The sequence below is a fragment of the Microtus oregoni genome, unplaced genomic scaffold (assembly GCF_018167655.1).
Source record: "Microtus oregoni isolate MIOR12 unplaced genomic scaffold, Mior012 000002F_ref0000024, whole genome shotgun sequence".
NCBI classification, from domain to species: Eukaryota; Metazoa; Chordata; class Mammalia; order Rodentia; family Cricetidae; genus Microtus; species Microtus oregoni.
The window spans coordinates 52,037,735-52,054,874 of record NW_024543061.1 but is presented as its reverse complement, the minus strand read 5'-3'; the positions used below and the strand labels follow the sequence as shown (position 1 = coordinate 52,054,874).

Below are 17,140 nucleotides of genomic sequence, written 5' to 3'. Positions count from 1 at the left end.
TCCATATTTCTAGATGTAATGTTTTTCTTATTTAGTGATTGATGGGGAAGGGCCCAGCTCATGGTGGGTGATACTATCCTTTGGCTGGTCCTAAAAGAAAGCAGGCTGAGCAAAGTCATAGAATCAAGCCAATAAGCATCAGCCTTCCCTGGTCTCTGCATCAACTCCTGCCCTCCATTTTCCTGTCCTGCTTGAACTATTGACTTGGCTTCCTTCAATGTTGGACTAAACTACAGAGTTATGGAAGTGCAAACCAAACAAACCTTTCCTTACTAACTTGCTTTTGGTTACAGTGTTCCCTTGTAGCAAAAGAAACCTTAATTAAGATGCCATAATTAGGGGAATGTCAGATGTACTTTATAGCCTGGTGACCTCTATGATATCTATATTACTGAGACCACACCAGATCCTAGATTCTTAGAAACTCATTATCATGGTGTAGGTCATACATACTTTGCAAAAGAATTTGATGTTATCTTGTCTTAAACTTTATTGTGTAAATGAAATTGAGATACTTCCCACCTGGAAACTTCTTTTTTTTCCAAATTTATACTGTACTTAAATATCTCTAAAATAATCTGCCCAGTGTCAGACTCTAGAAGTTTAAAGCAGCATCAGCTAACTAACTTGTGATGAGCTGAATTAAAATGTGTGTCCTGATAGGAAGTTCTGTGTCATTATGGAAAGGCCTGAAAAAGACACTGGGACTCCAGCCCCATTCCCCCAAAGGAGAAGCCCTGGGGACGACAGGTTCAAAACTCCAAACTATGTACTAAGTAAACCTCATCTCCTAAGCCACTTAGCTCAGGTGTTTGGCTACAGTGACAGACATTTTAACAGAGGATGTTATCCATCAGCTTCCTTAAGCACTTAATGGTAAAACCAAAAATAAAGCCTGGGACTTGGATGGGGCGTTCTGTTTTTACTTATCTCCTAGATATTTGTAAACACTTTGGACATACTTTGTATTTAATACAAAAATAATAAGATCGTTCTACAAGTTCTAGATTTCTGGGGGCAAAGGAGTCAGAGAGAGGGTATATAAATTCATATTATTTCATTCCACAGTTTATATTGGCAATAACTAGGATGAGCTCCTGATAGAATAGCTGAGCTCTTGAAATTCATCCATTTTATTTCCTTTTTCCATATATACTCTGCCTGAGCCTAAAATGCAAATATTAATGGAAAGCAACAATTTCCCTGCTGAGCCCTGAGTATATTAATAAATATGAAGTGATCTGCTTGAATGCCTACCATGCAAACAAGAATTTATGGTGGTTCAGGGTTCTATAAGGCAAGTGTTTGTGGAGCCATATTTATAATTAAAAATACTATTAATCTTCTAGACACACACAGAAAGTGCCCAGCCATACACCATTGATTACAAGAGGAGATGCTGACAAACCAAGGAAAAAGCTGTCTCTTTCATTTCCAACTTATTTTGTAACAGGCACAAAGATGTTCACAAACAAAGCTACTGTCTTCTGTGAAGGTATCGTTCTCTTACATACTGAAGTTATTGACCCTCTACAAAAAGTATTATTACCCACTTATGGGTGTTTTAGACCATTAATTCTATTGTTGATTTTCTGGAAACCAGTTTCCTGAAGCTATAAATAAAAAGTGAAGCATGTGCTGAAGCCAAGTTTAAAGAAAGAAGTCAGCTTGTACTTACTGTCTGCTTTGTGTGAATGAAACTGTATGCTTGTGGGAGTCATGGGGTTCTGGGGAAGTAAATAGAGCCAACTGCGTAATAGGCTAAAGGGAGTGATAGATAGGGTCCAAGGTGAAAAGAGAACTCAAATCTGTGTAAAGTGAAAAGTTGTGATTTTGACCTAGCCAGCTTTGACTGTGTAGGAATAAGGCATCTTATCCCCAGAGGTGATATTTCAGAGAACCCAAGAATATATACATTTGATTTTCAACAGAATGCTAAGTAGTTAATGTCTAAACATGCCTGCTCTGTTCAGATTTTGTTCTCATATGTGGTTAGCTGACAAATGCAGAGCAATTGACCCTGGGATGTGGAAATGGTTTTTGTACTATTTCAGATCAGACTTGCCACTCTGCTGGCGAGTTAAATGACATCCGTTCAGAGCATGCCTCTTCATGGAGGTTCAGAGAGCTCACAACGGGACACATGCATGATTATAGACCAGATTCCTGTATTCCTAAAATCTTTCTAGCTTCATTTGTCCTCTAAACAGCATGAGAGAGGAGAAAGGAAAACTGAGTTAAAATGGTACTCCATCCTTTCCTTATTGGTGTGCTCTACTGGTAGCAGAAGCACCCAATGTCTTCTGCACTTGAACTGATGCTTCAAGAGCAATAATCCCAACTCATGTTCTCAAACAACCATCAGCAAGTTTCCAGAAGTAAAAATCAATGGGAGTAAACCCCCAACCAATTATTTTCTTCTTTTGCTTCTTCTCTTTCTCACATCATTTAATGAACAAACCAGCATATCTCTGTGACCCAAAGAAGACTACAGATCTCTTAGAAGAGACACGGAACCTATGTGGTAAAGCAACCTTCTTTTCCTTTGAGACATGGCTCATTATGTAGCCATGTCTAGCCTGGAATTCTCTATGTAGACTAGACTGGCCTCCAATTAAACACAGATCCATCTGCTTCTACCTCCCAAGAGCTGGGATTAAGGTGTGCACAACCTTCTCAGCTGTAAGTCAAATTCTTAAATCACTTAACTGAGTTATGTAGAGTGGCTGACTCCAGTTGAATTTTGGGTTAATCTTGTCTTTGGAATGCCAAATTAAAGTTAACATGTTCCATTATTTGTATAAAACAATAGTTTTTCATCTCCCCATTCACTTAATATTGAATTAGATATATCTATATGCTAAGTATTCAGGTAAATGTTGGGTCATAAGAAAAATCATTAGTTTAGCACTAGAAGTTAACCTGTTGAAGAATTACAGTTCATGTGAAGAACTATCACTGCTGCATTATTATTTTCATTGTTGGTACAGTGGCTAAGGCATGCTGAATATTTACTACATCTCAAGTATGTTACATGTACTTAATTCAGTGACTGTAATTCTGATTTAAAGCTACCAGCAGTAGGCTTGAGACTCATAACCATCCAGAAGTTTACCTTCTGTTGTCTGGCATGCTCTTCTGATTTGCAGCATTCCTCCAAATTGAAACATTGCCTTCATCAGTAAAAAGGAGCCTCATGAAACTCAGTTGCTAAATAGAAGGTCACCACATGTCACATGTGCAGGAGAACTAAAACTTGGAAGACTCTTGACAAATTGGTCATTGGAGCAACCCTTACTTGGTTCTGTCCTAGAGTCCCTTTCTGGGTTCCGTAGACCTGTTATTGTGTCTACCCAGGAAAAGTCTGTTTTACAGCACTTCTAATGACTGCAGTTCTAAGTACTTAGAAATAATACTGTAAGTTGGAAGAAAAGAACTATGTCTGTGTACACCTGAGTACAGTGGCTATGGAGACCAGAAGAAGACAATAGACCCTCTGGAGCTGGTGTTACAGGCAGTTATGAGTCACCTGACCTGAGTACTGGAAACTGAACGTGGGTCCTCTGAAAATGAGCAAATGCTCTTAACTGCTCAGCTATCTCTCCAGCCCTGAAGTACTATATTTTGACCATAAACATATTTTTCTTTCTGCCAATATTGGTATAAGTATGGCTATTGCCCTAAACTAACCAATTACATTGTAAATTGAGGGTGATTAGATTTTTAATAAGCATTTTACTGTTGTAATTACCAAACAATTGAGTGATTAGTAGCCTTATATGTAGGTAGAAGTAAGTATTGATTTCAGATGCCTAGTTTTAATAAACAGTAATTTTGGAAATCAAATATTCTTATGTCTTTAAATGTCTGCAACAGTAAAAATTATAGCCAATGTGAAAGATTTAGTATTTAACAAAATTAAAACTTTAAAGATTAATTTTTAGTTAGTGCCATGAAAACTTCTGTCCAATAAAGTGAGCTTCAGTTTTCTTTTTCCTTTCCATTCTCAGCCTAACTATGCTCAGATCTATTTTTCCTTCTTTTTTCTTTAATATTGGTGATGGACCCCAGAGCCTTGAACATACCACTTAAGCATTCTACCATTGAGCTACATCTAGTCCATTCATTTCAAAACTAAGTAAATAATTAACGCATGCGACCTGTGCTAGTGGAAGGGCTTGTGGAGGACAGAGGACAACTCTTGGCAGCTGGTTCTCTCCCCACTCTGCAGGGTCCAATGATGGAACTCATGCCGTCAGTTCTCCCTCTCATTATCTCCCCAGGGTGAAAGCAAGCACCTCTCCTAGCTGTATCACTTCACAGAGACTGCCAGTGCAGCTCTGTCTGTCCTTGAATTCTTGAGCATCCTGCCTCTCATCCACAACTACTGGGGCTACAGGTGTGTCCTTCACATACTGATTATTGTTTCTAGGTTGATTACAATGGTGGATAAGATTGTAGTTGAACCCTATCTTACTTGACTTCTTCTTCCAATGTGATAACAATAGAAGCCCCCAAAAGACATTCAAACAGATTTCACCGAAGGGCTTCCTAGGCTCAAACAGTATGACAAAGATCCATTTTCTCTTTCTGGGTTTTGACTTTTCTTCCCTGGAAATTATACACTGTAGTCTCAAGCACAAGCTCCCTGAATTTTTGAGGGTGCATTCACTTGCTATACATAGGCATAACATGTTGACTACCCAGACAGGGCAGTAGCCATGCAACAGTGATCTGTGAGCAGCCTTGACATAGTATCACAATGGCTACAATATTTAACTTACATTGAATCTGCTGCTGTCCTGGAATTTGGGAACCATTTATAAAGAAATGGAGGCTAATGCAGGAGACATGGGTGTTGAAAAACATCCTATATTAATGTTTCATGATTTATACATTAACTGAAAAAACATCACAATGCTGAGCATATTAATGCACATAAAATATGAATGGGTTAAATTCTTGGAGATTATAATATTCCAATATTTATTGTAAATTCGATACAATGGAAAATATAGAAAGAGCTGAAACCCCCCAGAATCCTTAGGGTCTCCCAAAGTTATTCTGCTGTAGCAACAAACAGGTAAACTGATGAGAACTTGAGTCACTTACACAAGGCTCAGCAAAATTCCCTTGGCTTCCTATCAAAAAGAATCAAGCCTCTGGTAATTTGCCCATTAAGGCAGCTGAAAAGATGGCTCAATCATTAGGAGTGCATTGCTCTTTGAAAACACCCTGTATTGACTCCAGTATGTTCTCGGTCTCTAGTTCCAGGGAATCTGACCCTCTTTTTTTCCTTCTGTGGTACATGTACTCACACTGATGCATATACAAAATAAAAATAAAAAAACTTTTTGTTTGTTTGTTTTTTGAGACAGGGTTTCTCTGTGTAACAGTCCTGGTTGCCTGGCTGTCCTGGAGGTTGGACTTGAACTCAGAGACCCAAGTTCTCGGATTAAAGGCACAAGCTGGGTACCAGTTCCCAAGCAAAAACAAGAAAACTTTAATGTTATGCTATTTGGATTTCTACTATTTGCATGATTAACATTTTGGATACATCTGAATTTTCTACTAATTTCAGATAAATTAAAGATCATACTTTTAAAGACCATCACTTTTAAGAAAGGGAAGAACTTGTTTCCAGGGTGGGATTGACAATTGTCCCTTTGTTATCTCCTCCCCGCTGTTAACATTACAGAATGCGTATACCTGTTAAAGTGAATGTATCGAAGCAGAAAACTACCACTTTTGTTTCTATAACAAATAGCCCATACAGTGCTTTAAATATAGGCACAGGAAATGTTTAAGCACACACATTCCATTTATTTCTTTTTTTCTGACATCTACTTCAATTTTGAAACAAAACTGCATTATTCCTTCTCAAACACATTTTTCCTCATCTCTTTTGAGGAAAATACTACTGACCCTTCCAGATACTGATGGAATAAAACATTTTGATAGATTTCCTTAAGCTAATAGCAATGTGTCATAAAATATCTCATGAATATTATAAATTCTTCATTGTAGTCTGTGCTCTCAGAACACAGGGACACACCCCTGCTTATTCTAGCATGCTCATGGGTTGTCATGGCCTGACCCAGAAACTGTGTCTGTTTTTCCGCTGCAGTTATTTCATGAAATCTCTTGATGGTACAAAAGAAACATGAGTAACTGAATCAAGTTTATTCCTATAGGTATTTTCAAAGGGCTGAGTAGATGATTTCTTTGTTCCTAATTCCCCTCTGCAGAATTTTGTTGTTGTTGTCCATGCAGAAATATTCTAGCAACATGTCACATAGTCATCTTTTATTAAACTACAGGGGAATAGATTCTTGGGGCTACAATGCTTGACAGAAGGGCACCTGAGATGCTCTGTAATAGATGGCATGCCGTTAGGCACCAACATGCAGGAAGACCATATCCTGGAAAGCTGGGCAACCTGGTCTGCAGCACTGGGATGCTGAAAACTGAAAACTACATTGGCTCAGAAACTAATTTGCAATTACTGACCTCAGAGGAAGCACTCCTAAAAATTTCATTTGTTAGAAAAGATGTAGCTGGGGATTGAAAGAGCACCCTTGAGTCTTTGAAAATGAGAAGTAGAACCATTACTTCAAATGCTTTGTTTTGTTCCACTGAAAAGAAAAAAGTGAACCAACAGCAAAGCTTGCTCAAATTCCGCTCTAGCAGTTACAAAAAAAAAAATCACAACAGGCACAACTAAATGGACAACATGGACAAAACAATGTTACCCAGACCAGTCACCAGATGGGACACCTGGACCGTGGCTCTGAACCTCCATGTGTGCAGGGTGCAGTCCAGTGTGAAGACTAGAATTATGTTTTTATTTTTAACCACCTGCTTCAAGTGATTGAATTCCCTTTCACAATGAAAGGTTTCCACACAGTGACCTCCTATCCAGACCACTTAACTCAGTGACCTTGTCATTTGAATTTACCATCTGTAATTCCTGTCAAAATGGCCTTGTATGTGCTTCAGTCATCCATTCTTATCCTTCCAATACAACCCAAGAGGAAAATAAGACATCCATGTGAGATTTAAGTGATAAACTCTTTCACCCTACCACACTGCCATTAGTGTCAAAAAATGATATAAAAAATGCTTATTTAATGTCATGTCAGAGATCTTTTCATACTAGAGTCAAAAAAATTCCAAGCAAAATTTCTACGCATATTGGATATCCTGTATGGATTAGTAGAAAAGAATGGTATCATTTTCAAGGAGATATTTAAGGCCTGGGGGATTCCTTCTTGTTCTCCATGTCTTTTCACATGGATTTTCAAGACATTTATGGACTGATAATGGACACTTTTTGTGTGGTTATACCTCTATACCCTTCTCTATGCCTATCTTACTCTTGCAGGTTTAGGAAGTCTCACATACTTAAGAATTCCAAATAATTGGAATTCTTGATTTCATCCTACCCACTTTTAGCATCCCATCTTATCTAAAGTATTGCCAGAAGCCACAAAGCCCTTCAAATAAGACACATCCACCAGTCACTTAACTTCATTTCCATGGTCAAATAGAGTTTTCAGACAAGGATCTCAAATGATCATCAGCACTCCCTGGGGACTTCTTAGAAAGGCAAACATTTGGTTCTGCATAAGCTTCAGACCTAATGAATCAAACTCAGGTTATGGGCCCTACTTCTGAGATTTTATGAGCCTCCAGATGGCTCTGATGAACAGTGAAGTTTGAGGGTGATTAGGTAGGCCCCCCTATTTTATTCTACTCTGATAACAGCAAAAGACTCTTACTTGATTTTTCTACTTCCAGTCTTTCCTCTTACAATTCATTATCTGTCTAGCAATGAAGAACGTGTATGTGTGTATGTGTGTGTGTGTGTGTCTGTAGGCAAAAGGTCACACTCTAGAATCTTTTCAGATGTCTAACTTGTTCTTTGAGACAGTATATCTCACTAGTGATGTGCGATTCCCCTCTGTATGCTGTGAATACCATTGGTTAATAAAGATACTGCATTAGGCCTGTGATAGGGTAGAGTAGAGCTAGGCAGGAAAACCTAAACTGCATGCTGGAAGAAAGGAGACAAGAGTCACGAGAAGCCTTAGAGCTGCCACTGGAGACAGACACACTGGAACCTTGACAGTAGGCCACGACCCTCGAGGTAAAATATAAAATAATGGAAATGGGTTAAATTAAGATGTAAACTCTAACCAATAAGAAGTCAGACCTAATAGGCCAAGCAGTGATTGAATTAACATAGTTTCTGTGTAGTTATTTCGGGAGTCTGTGCAGCAGGAAAACGAACAAGCATTCTCCTTACAACACACTAGAACTTGGGGTTCACCAAATGCGCTAGGCTGTCTAGCTAGTGAGTCCTGGAGATCCTCCTGTCTCTGCTTTTGCAGCACTGAAAACACCCATTTATTATGTAGGTGCTAGGGATTGTGGGGCAACATTACTCACTAAGCATTATTTTTAAATTTTAAAATAAACTACATTATTTTTTATTTTGTTTCTATGTAGTCACACCTTTGCTTAATTTTAAGTAGATTTTAAATTATCTGTGAAATAAAAGAAAGCAGTTTCCCATGGTGTGCAAGGACCTACATTAATATGACTGCATGTTAGTCCCACAACTTTTATAACCTTTTCTCCCTTATTCTCTAGTGGTTCACTATCTCTGGCTAAGCCTTTTGACCTGCCACCCACCATTCCTAATTTTCACATTGGTAAATTTGCATTCCTTGGATCACTCCCTTCCCATTTCTACTATTGTGTTTCCTGTCATCTCTCAACCGCACATTGTAATTTTCATATGCATCTTTGCTCAATTGTGTACCTTATAGCTGTGTGCTAAGTGGTCAGTTGTATGAGATGTTGTTTTACATTTGTTAATTTTCTCTGAGTATCTACCTACTGCTTCTCATGCTACCTATCATAGGATATCTAAGAAACAAAACAATAACAGCTTGCTGAATGGTCATTCTATACGAGTATGTCTCTTGGTCATTCTAAACGAACCTTGAACAGTTATCCTATCCTGCAGTTTTTAGAGGGAAGCCTACAAAACAGGTTTTCAGAGGGTAGCTTCTGTTTTCTGTCTGGTGACTTGATGACAGAGTTGTCTCCCTGACAAATAATGAACCACTCCACATTTTAGAACGAAGTGTACAGAGCCATAAAATGTTTCAAAACTAGATGTATTTGCTGAGTGCCTGTTTGTATTTGCAAAATTCATGAACATGGGTCCTAATAAAGAGATGTCTAAGATGGCAATTATAAAGAAAGAAAGAAACAGGTTGTTATATTTAGGAAGTGGCAAGAGCACTGCTGGCCATTTATCCAGCCCATACATTACTCTGTGCCCACTTCACTTACACTTGGCTGCTCTCTCTCCCTTGAGGACTGCCATCCAAATGGCTGTGATCTGGTGTCTAAGAATGACGAAGCCAGTTATTGTGTGCCAAGCATGGCTAAGGACAGGAGCCAAGGAAGCAGCTGAAGTCATGCCAAATCCAAGACATGCTAAACTTATATTTAAAAACAGAACTGGAAAGCAAAAGGAAAAGCCTCTCAGAAAGTAAATCAAAGATTTAGTGATGAAAAGCTAGACTCAATTTTGTGACTCTAGCATTTGGGAAATTGAGACCAGAGGCTAGACAGTCTGAGGTCAGCCTGGACTACAATAGTGAGACTCTTCTCTCAGAAACCTAAATAATGATAATAATAATAATAACCAGAATCAGAATCAAAGCAATGTGGCCTGCCTAACTATTCTTTGTTGGTTTCCTTGTGGTATAAATGTAGTCATCCAAGATTAAGGACATATAGTCAAGACTTGTAGCATTTTGGCTTATTCAGAAATTATGATTATACCTAGGAGAGGAAATTAAATTGGTTTATTGGTGTTTCTCAGTATATGCTTCAGGACCAAAGTTAATTTTTGAGCATGTGTGATTTTTCCATGTACATAAGAATTCTCATCCATCCATTACCAACTAGAGTATAATCTGGGAGTCCTTCAGCAAGCTCATTGAATTCATCCCTCATAAGAATTGTATGCAATTCATATGTCAGACTCTATTTCATTAATTACAACAGTAACCCCTGAGGTACAGCCTGGAGAAGGCTACACACATTATTTCCACATTTTAATTAGATACAGAATGGACTATCTGGGATGATGACTATGATGATCCACTTTATGTGTTAACATGACTGGACTCCAGGACACCCATGTATTCAGCCAACTATAATTCTGTAGATACCTTCAAAGCTATTTCTAGATAAATTCAATATTTGAGTCAGAGACTGATTAAAGTGATTGTTCTGCTTACAGCCCACCCAACCTTAAGTTTGCATATGTCTCTGTCAACCCAGTAAAGGTCCAAAGAGGACATGAAGATAGAGTAAGACAGAATGTGCTTGGTCTTTCAGAGGGACATTGACAAGAAAGTAGCTGCTCAGTTAAGATCACACTCTAAAGAAAGAAAAAGAGGCTACCCAAAGATGTTACTATAGGGTAATAATTTAGAAAACAAAAGTTTAAAACAGAATGGCATCAAAATCATTAAAAAATTTATTACTATCAAATAAGAAAGAAGAGAGAGGTAATGGTCTCTCTCACAAAGAAGTATTTAAAATGGTACCAGAAAACTCATTAGGAATATGAGTCAGATTCCAGGAAAGTTGTCACAGAATTAAAGACTAGTATAAAAACTCAATGACAGGCCCTCAATATGGCTCAGTAGGTAAAGCCTTTTGCTACCATTATTGAAGACTTGAGCTTGATCTCAGAAACTCGCATGGTAGACAGAAAAAGCTGACTCCTTCAAGTTTTCATCTGACTTCCACATGCATGCATCCCCTCAACCAAACCCAATGCACACAATTTTTGTCATCATTACCATCATTATTGTAGTATTAGTGGATGGATAGGTATCCTCATGAAGTCTGGAATGAATTGCAAGCTCCCTTTATATGTACATAAACAATCAGAAAGCAAACATCTATTTGACCAAATTAATATCCCAATTATTATCAAACCAGGGAAAGAGAGAAACAATCAGAACTCACGTTGAGCTGAAGTTCATCTGTCCACTGACCAATGAGTCGATAACCAGGGTTGGTGGTGTTTGTTGTCTGGTATTGGAAGATATCATACCGCCCAGGGGCATCCCCATTTTTATTAAACATCACTGGGGTGCCAGCACTACCTGAGAGACAAGAAAAGACCGGAATTAAGAAAGAAATCCTGCTATCTCTTGACTGATGAAGTTAGGAGCTAACTGTATTGCCAGTAAGATTATTTCTAACATCCTTGGCTCATGGCAGGCCATTTCTGTAGCTTGTTGCACCATGGTTACATAGTGTCAGAAGACAATTTGTCTCTTCCTTTGAATGCCTCTATTCTTGATTTTTCTGAATATTTTTTTCTAAAAGTTTCTCCTTCTAAGAAAAAAAAAGATTCATTAATTAATTTTCAGAGAAAAAATATGTTTTAACACAATGCTGCTGCTAACTGTGATTGCAATGTTCATGATGGCAATGGCTATTTTGGTTTGCACTTAATACTAAATTGTAGTTAATAAAGAATACATTCAAAAATAGTAATTCCTAAAATTGACATATCATTACAAATAAGCAAAATAATTCATTTAAATGATCATTTCTGCACTGATTGAATTTAAAATATTTCTTGGGTTGATTATTTCTAACTCATGGAGAGCAAGTAGGAAATGCCTAGTAGTATTCTTGGAAGACATTCCATGGATATTACTTTCTCTTTCATGCCTTTATTTATTTAGGACTTCTTAAAATGTACACTTTGGATGAAGAGGTGAGATATTTCAGCAGGTGAGAATTTGCTGAGCAAGCTAGAGGACATGAGTTCAAATCCCCAGCACTTCTCTTTCCCTAGTATAAGAGCTGGAATACTAATTTTCTCAATACGTAGATGTTTCATGGTTGTACCTTTGTACACATATGCAAGTGAACTTGTCAAAGTGTGTCATGTATGCAAGTGAGCTTGTAAAAGTGTGTCATGGTCTGCTGTCTCTAACAACTGCACTGTTAGAGCCAGAAACAGAAGGTTACTGGGGCTCTCTGGCTGCCAGCCTAACTTCAGGTTCAGTAAGAAACCATTGCTCAATGTGAGTAAGAACGCTGTGAGTGCTGGAGGAAATTGGTTGGATGAATGAGCACATGACACCAAGAACAAACGCATATCCCAAAAGAGAGATTGCATATTGGGTTATAAGAGTCATTATGAAGTGTGTCATCTAGCTGAATGATACATTACCATACCTAGGACAAAGGAACATCTAAGGTACATACCATCATATAGTTACCAATTATAGATTTTATGATAGGCCTAATTATCATACAGGGAAATCAGAGCTTGTGATGGAATAAATAATGGTCCCAATATGTCTGTTCTGTAATGGTCTTTATGATGTGGCAGAGTTCAGAACCATAACATGGTGAGAATCTCCTGTATAGTGTGAGTTGGTTCAATGTCCTTACATCAATCTCCAGACAAGAGAAGCAAAAACCGCTCTCTCTCTCTCTCTCTCTCTCTCTCTCTCTCTCTCTCTCTCTGTGTGTGTGTGTGTGTGTGTGTGTGTGTGTGAGAGAGAGAGAGAGAGAGAGAGAGAGAGAGAGAGGCCATACAGCCATTTTTGGATGGCTAATTAATGTAGGAGATACCATCACTAAACAGGTGTGGCTAGCTGTTAAGTAGTATTCCTAAGTAATAGACTCTGCTTGAGTACCTGCCTCTGGATTCCTGTCTTGAGCCCTTGCTCTGGAGTCCTTCTTTGATGTTCTGTGACCTATAATCTGAAATAAATCTTTTCTTCCTCTAATTTGGATTATGGGCATGCTAATTATCACAGGAACAGAAAGCCAAAGTAAGGCATGTGTGTATTGTTTAAGACATTACCTTGTGGTTATATTTAGAGGTGGTGGGATGATCAGGAAGGAATTGAAAATATGGCTGGAGGACACAGAACAACAGACTTCCTCATCTCACAGTTAAGAAACTCTTAAGTTCAGGTAGGAATGGTCTCTTATCAGTGACCCAGATAATTCAATCAGATAACTCAGATAATTAAAGCAAAATAATACTTAGTAACTGGTTTTTGAATCTTTAGGAGATATTTATATTACAGGTTGATGTCTCAGTATCTTTACGACTTTAGCAAATTATTTGATTCCAGTCAACTGTCACTAGCGCTACCTTTCCATAGGGTTACAGTGAGCACTGAATGCAATAACCTAACACTGTATGTACTCTTGCCTATGCCCTTAAGTAACAGTCACCCCATAGTAATGCTTCTTAAGATGAAATTTGTGTATGTGTCTGCTTGTGTGACTACATGACACATGTGTACATGTATATGTGGTAACCAATGAGGGGACTGGATTTCCAGGAGCTGAAGTTTGAGGCAGTTGTGAGATACCCAGTGTTGGTGCTGAGAACTGAACTTGCTCCCCTGCGAGAGCAGTAAACACTTAACTGCTGAGCCATCTCTCCAGTCCTTTAATAATTTTGAATAGTTTTCATTTTGTTAGCTTATTTCCCTATTACCTCAAGACTGGAAATAACACAGAATTCCGGTTAACCAAACTGAACCTTTTTAGTGACTCATGGTGCTCTTCTGAGATCCAATGAAAATTTCCCCATTTCTAGAAACATTTTCTATTTACTAAGCAGCAGTGTAGAGTCCTCAGTGGGAGCGGGCACTGGCAGTCTGTGAACACTGCTTTGATCCCACCTATTTGAGTCAATGGTTAAATCATTTGTGGGCAAAGAAACCATTTCAGTTTGCTTCTTCTATGCATTTTCAAGATATAATTGTCAGAGATGATAAAAAAACCCATTTCACCACAATTCTTTAAAAATTATTCTTTGAAATTATAATTAATTATAATATAATCATATCATTTCCCCTTCCCTTTCCTCCCTTTAGCTTCTTCCATGCACACCAACATGTTCTCTCTCTAATTCATAGTCTTTTCTCTTTTACTGATGCCACATAAAGTTTCCTATAATGAGAAGAAAAAATAAACAGCAGCAACAAATGACAGCTGATGCGACAGAGAATTTTCAACAATGGTGTCCTGCTTTCAGCAAATATCCAAGGTATGTACGAACAAGAGATGAAATGTGATGTTGCATGTCATTAGCAAGAAATCAGGATACTGTCACTGTGCAGCAAGACATAGCTATCCAGATGCCCAGTCTTTTCTCTCACAAGGGATTCTCTGACTCATGTTGTGCTTTGCTCTGAATACTGCATTTTCTATTCATTAAATTGCGTGGCTGGAACCTTTCACACTTTTTGAGAGGAGAGGGAAAGTAGGTCTGAGGCCCAGAGCTCCAAATAATCTCATGTTCATCTGCTCAGTCTTCATCAGAACAAGACACATGGCCTTATCTTTCTCCGTTCTCAAAATCTTGTGAGGGAAAATGATTCTTGCCATGCCTTTTCCATTCTTATTAAAGTTCATGTTAAAAATTAGAGCAGAAAAGATGAATACTTTATCTAAATGATGATTTCTAATAGTGTATTGTGTAGCTTTGACCTTCTGAATACATTCTTTAATGAAATGGGCTTATTATTCCCAGGGTTTTTTCCCCTTATTACACTTCCTTTTAAAGGGATCCACCCCTGGACTTATTAAAAGGGAAAACTGGCAGTATGTCCAAAGGATTTTGAGAACAGAAAACAATAAAACAAAAGTCCAGAGAAGAAGAAAGACGTCAAAGAGGAGGTGATTGCCTGCAGAGATGCTGTAACTCTGAGGGCCAGTGCAGCAACACTAAGTAAAAGAACTAGGGCTACCAGTCAAGATGAGTAGCTTCATCACAGAAAGGAGGACTGACCCAGAACTACCCTTCACAACCTTTACAAGAACTATGGGATTATATAGTTTATCTTATTTTATTTTTAAGCTGTGTGTTTGACAAACAGACAGACCAAGAGAGAAGGAGGGAGGGAGGGAGGGAGGGAGGGAGGGAGGGAGGGAGGAAGAGGAAGGGATAGAAAGATGAGAGAGAGACAGAGAGAGAGAGAGACAGAGAGAGAGACAGAGAGAGAGAGAGAGAGAGAGAGAGAGAGAGAGAGAGAGAGAGAGAGACAGAGAGTATGCGAATGCAGTTTCTGGTGGAGACCCTGGAGCCGGAATTATAGGCAATTGAGAGTCATTCAACCCTTGTGTTGGAAACATAACTGGGGTTCTCTGAAAGAACAGAAAGGACTCTTAGCTGCTGAAGCATGCTTCCAGCCCCCACAGAACTCTCTTGGGAAAGTTACAGGCCCATAGCTATAGGCAATTATGAGTATGTCTTATAATAGGATATTAGGAGTGTGAGGAGACAGATCATCATAACACAGGGAATATGGAAAAGGTCTTGAAGGGAAAGAGCCTTTTGTTCCAATAGGAGAAATGGAATTTCTCTTAAAGAATATTTCATTTTTGTGGGGCTCCAAACCATGTGATCTAGCTTAGCATAGCCTACCTGCCAGGAGTTACAAAGTAAAAAGGCAAAGATAAAAGTAGTTATGAGTTAAGGTTATCTAAAGTTTGCCCACATCTATGAGGTATTGGTGTGTGTGTGTGGATGCTTCAAGGCACAGCACATACCATGCTTTCTTTTTTTTTCATTTATATATGTTTTATTTAAATTGATTCTTCAACATGCTAAAACATAAGTTAGTTCACAGAACTGGTTCACAAAACTGGCTATTCTACAGGATCATATGGGGGCCCTATTCATACATAGATAAGTTCAATTTTAAATAAGTTTCAAAATAAGTTCAATTAAAAAAATCCTAAATCTTTGATAACAGATCAGTGCACTCTGCACTTTCTTCTAAAAGAGAATTTAAAAATGAATAAATACGTGTTATTTTTAACAAAATCTCAAAATAACAATCATTAGATTTTACTAATAAAGACTTCGGAACCAGATGCTGGTGTGAACGTCTACTAGCTCAGAAAAGCCTAAAAAGCACCCAGCTGACCTTTCTCCTCAGCCACGGTGGCTGAAATGCTCCTTTCTCTTATCATCTCAAACAAAAGGACAAACTTAATGTTCCTCTGTCCTCCTTCCCATCAATTGGTTGCTCGCTTCTCCTTTTCACCTAGGGTTGACTGTATTTAATCCTGTTTATAATATTCATGCAGAAATCTTTTGGATTAAAGGTGTGTGTTAAAGCTCAACCACACTCAAATAGAAGCAGATTTTTTCCAGTAAATAATACAATATGGTGGTTCTCAGTGTGAAAAAAAAATATATCTAGCATCAAAAAAAAAAAGAGAGAGAGCATTTTCTCTTAGATTATCTATTCATCTAGGTTTCAGACAGACATGGAGCTAGGAGAGGGGTCCTGTTTCCAGGGCAATTATTAATGACTACATTCATGTTTCTTTGGGACATTGGTAGGATTCATGAGAGGCAGCTAGCTGCTCCAGACATCTAACAACCCAAACCCATGGGCATTTTAAACATCTTACACTGCATCACCAAAACAGTTACTAACAGTGTTCAGAATGAGAAAATCTGCTGCAGCCCTCCCGAAGCCCACCCTTTCCCAGACAGAGTTCTTTTTTGAGACCTCTGGAGTTATAGGATGGTAAAGAAAACAAACAAACAATTAAAAACCCTGATATGTCAAGTTAAACTAAAAACTAGGAGATGTAGGAATATGACTTTCCTTTCTACTAAAATAAACATTGACTAAAAAAGGCAACTTTCTCAAACCCCTAAAGTACAAGTCTAGTTATAAATTTTTTAAATTTTTTTTTATTGAAAAAAGAATTTCTGACTCCTCCCAGCCTCCCATTTCCCTTTCCCTCCTCCTGCCCCTCTCCCCCTACTCCCACTCCTCTCTCCCTCCCTCTCCATTGCTGGTGGGAATGCAAACTTGTGCAACCACTTTGGAAATCAGTGTGGCGGTTTCTCGGGAAATTTGGGATCAACCTACCCCTGGACCCAGCAATACCACTCTTGGGAATATACCCAAGAGATGCCCTATCATATGACAAAAGCATTTGTTCAACTATGTTCATAGAAGCATTATTTGTAATAGCCAGAACCTGGAAACAACCTAGATGTCCTTCAATGGAAGAATGGATAAAGAAA

General features: G+C 38.3%; 1 protein-coding gene across 7 annotated transcripts in view; it reads right to left on the bottom strand.

Annotated features, from left to right (window-relative positions):
* The window catches only part of Grm7 (glutamate metabotropic receptor 7), a 902,923-nt gene that overhangs the window by 284,841 nt on the left and 600,942 nt on the right, over nucleotides 1–17,140 (bottom strand). For all 7 annotated transcript variants that reach the window (XM_041633580.1, XM_041633594.1, XM_041633599.1 and 4 more), the window contains one exon: nucleotides 11,065–11,204. In XM_041633580.1, coding sequence (XP_041489514.1) covers nucleotides 11,065–11,204 — 140 coding nt within the window. The remainder of the gene's footprint in view (nucleotides 1–11,064; nucleotides 11,205–17,140) is intronic.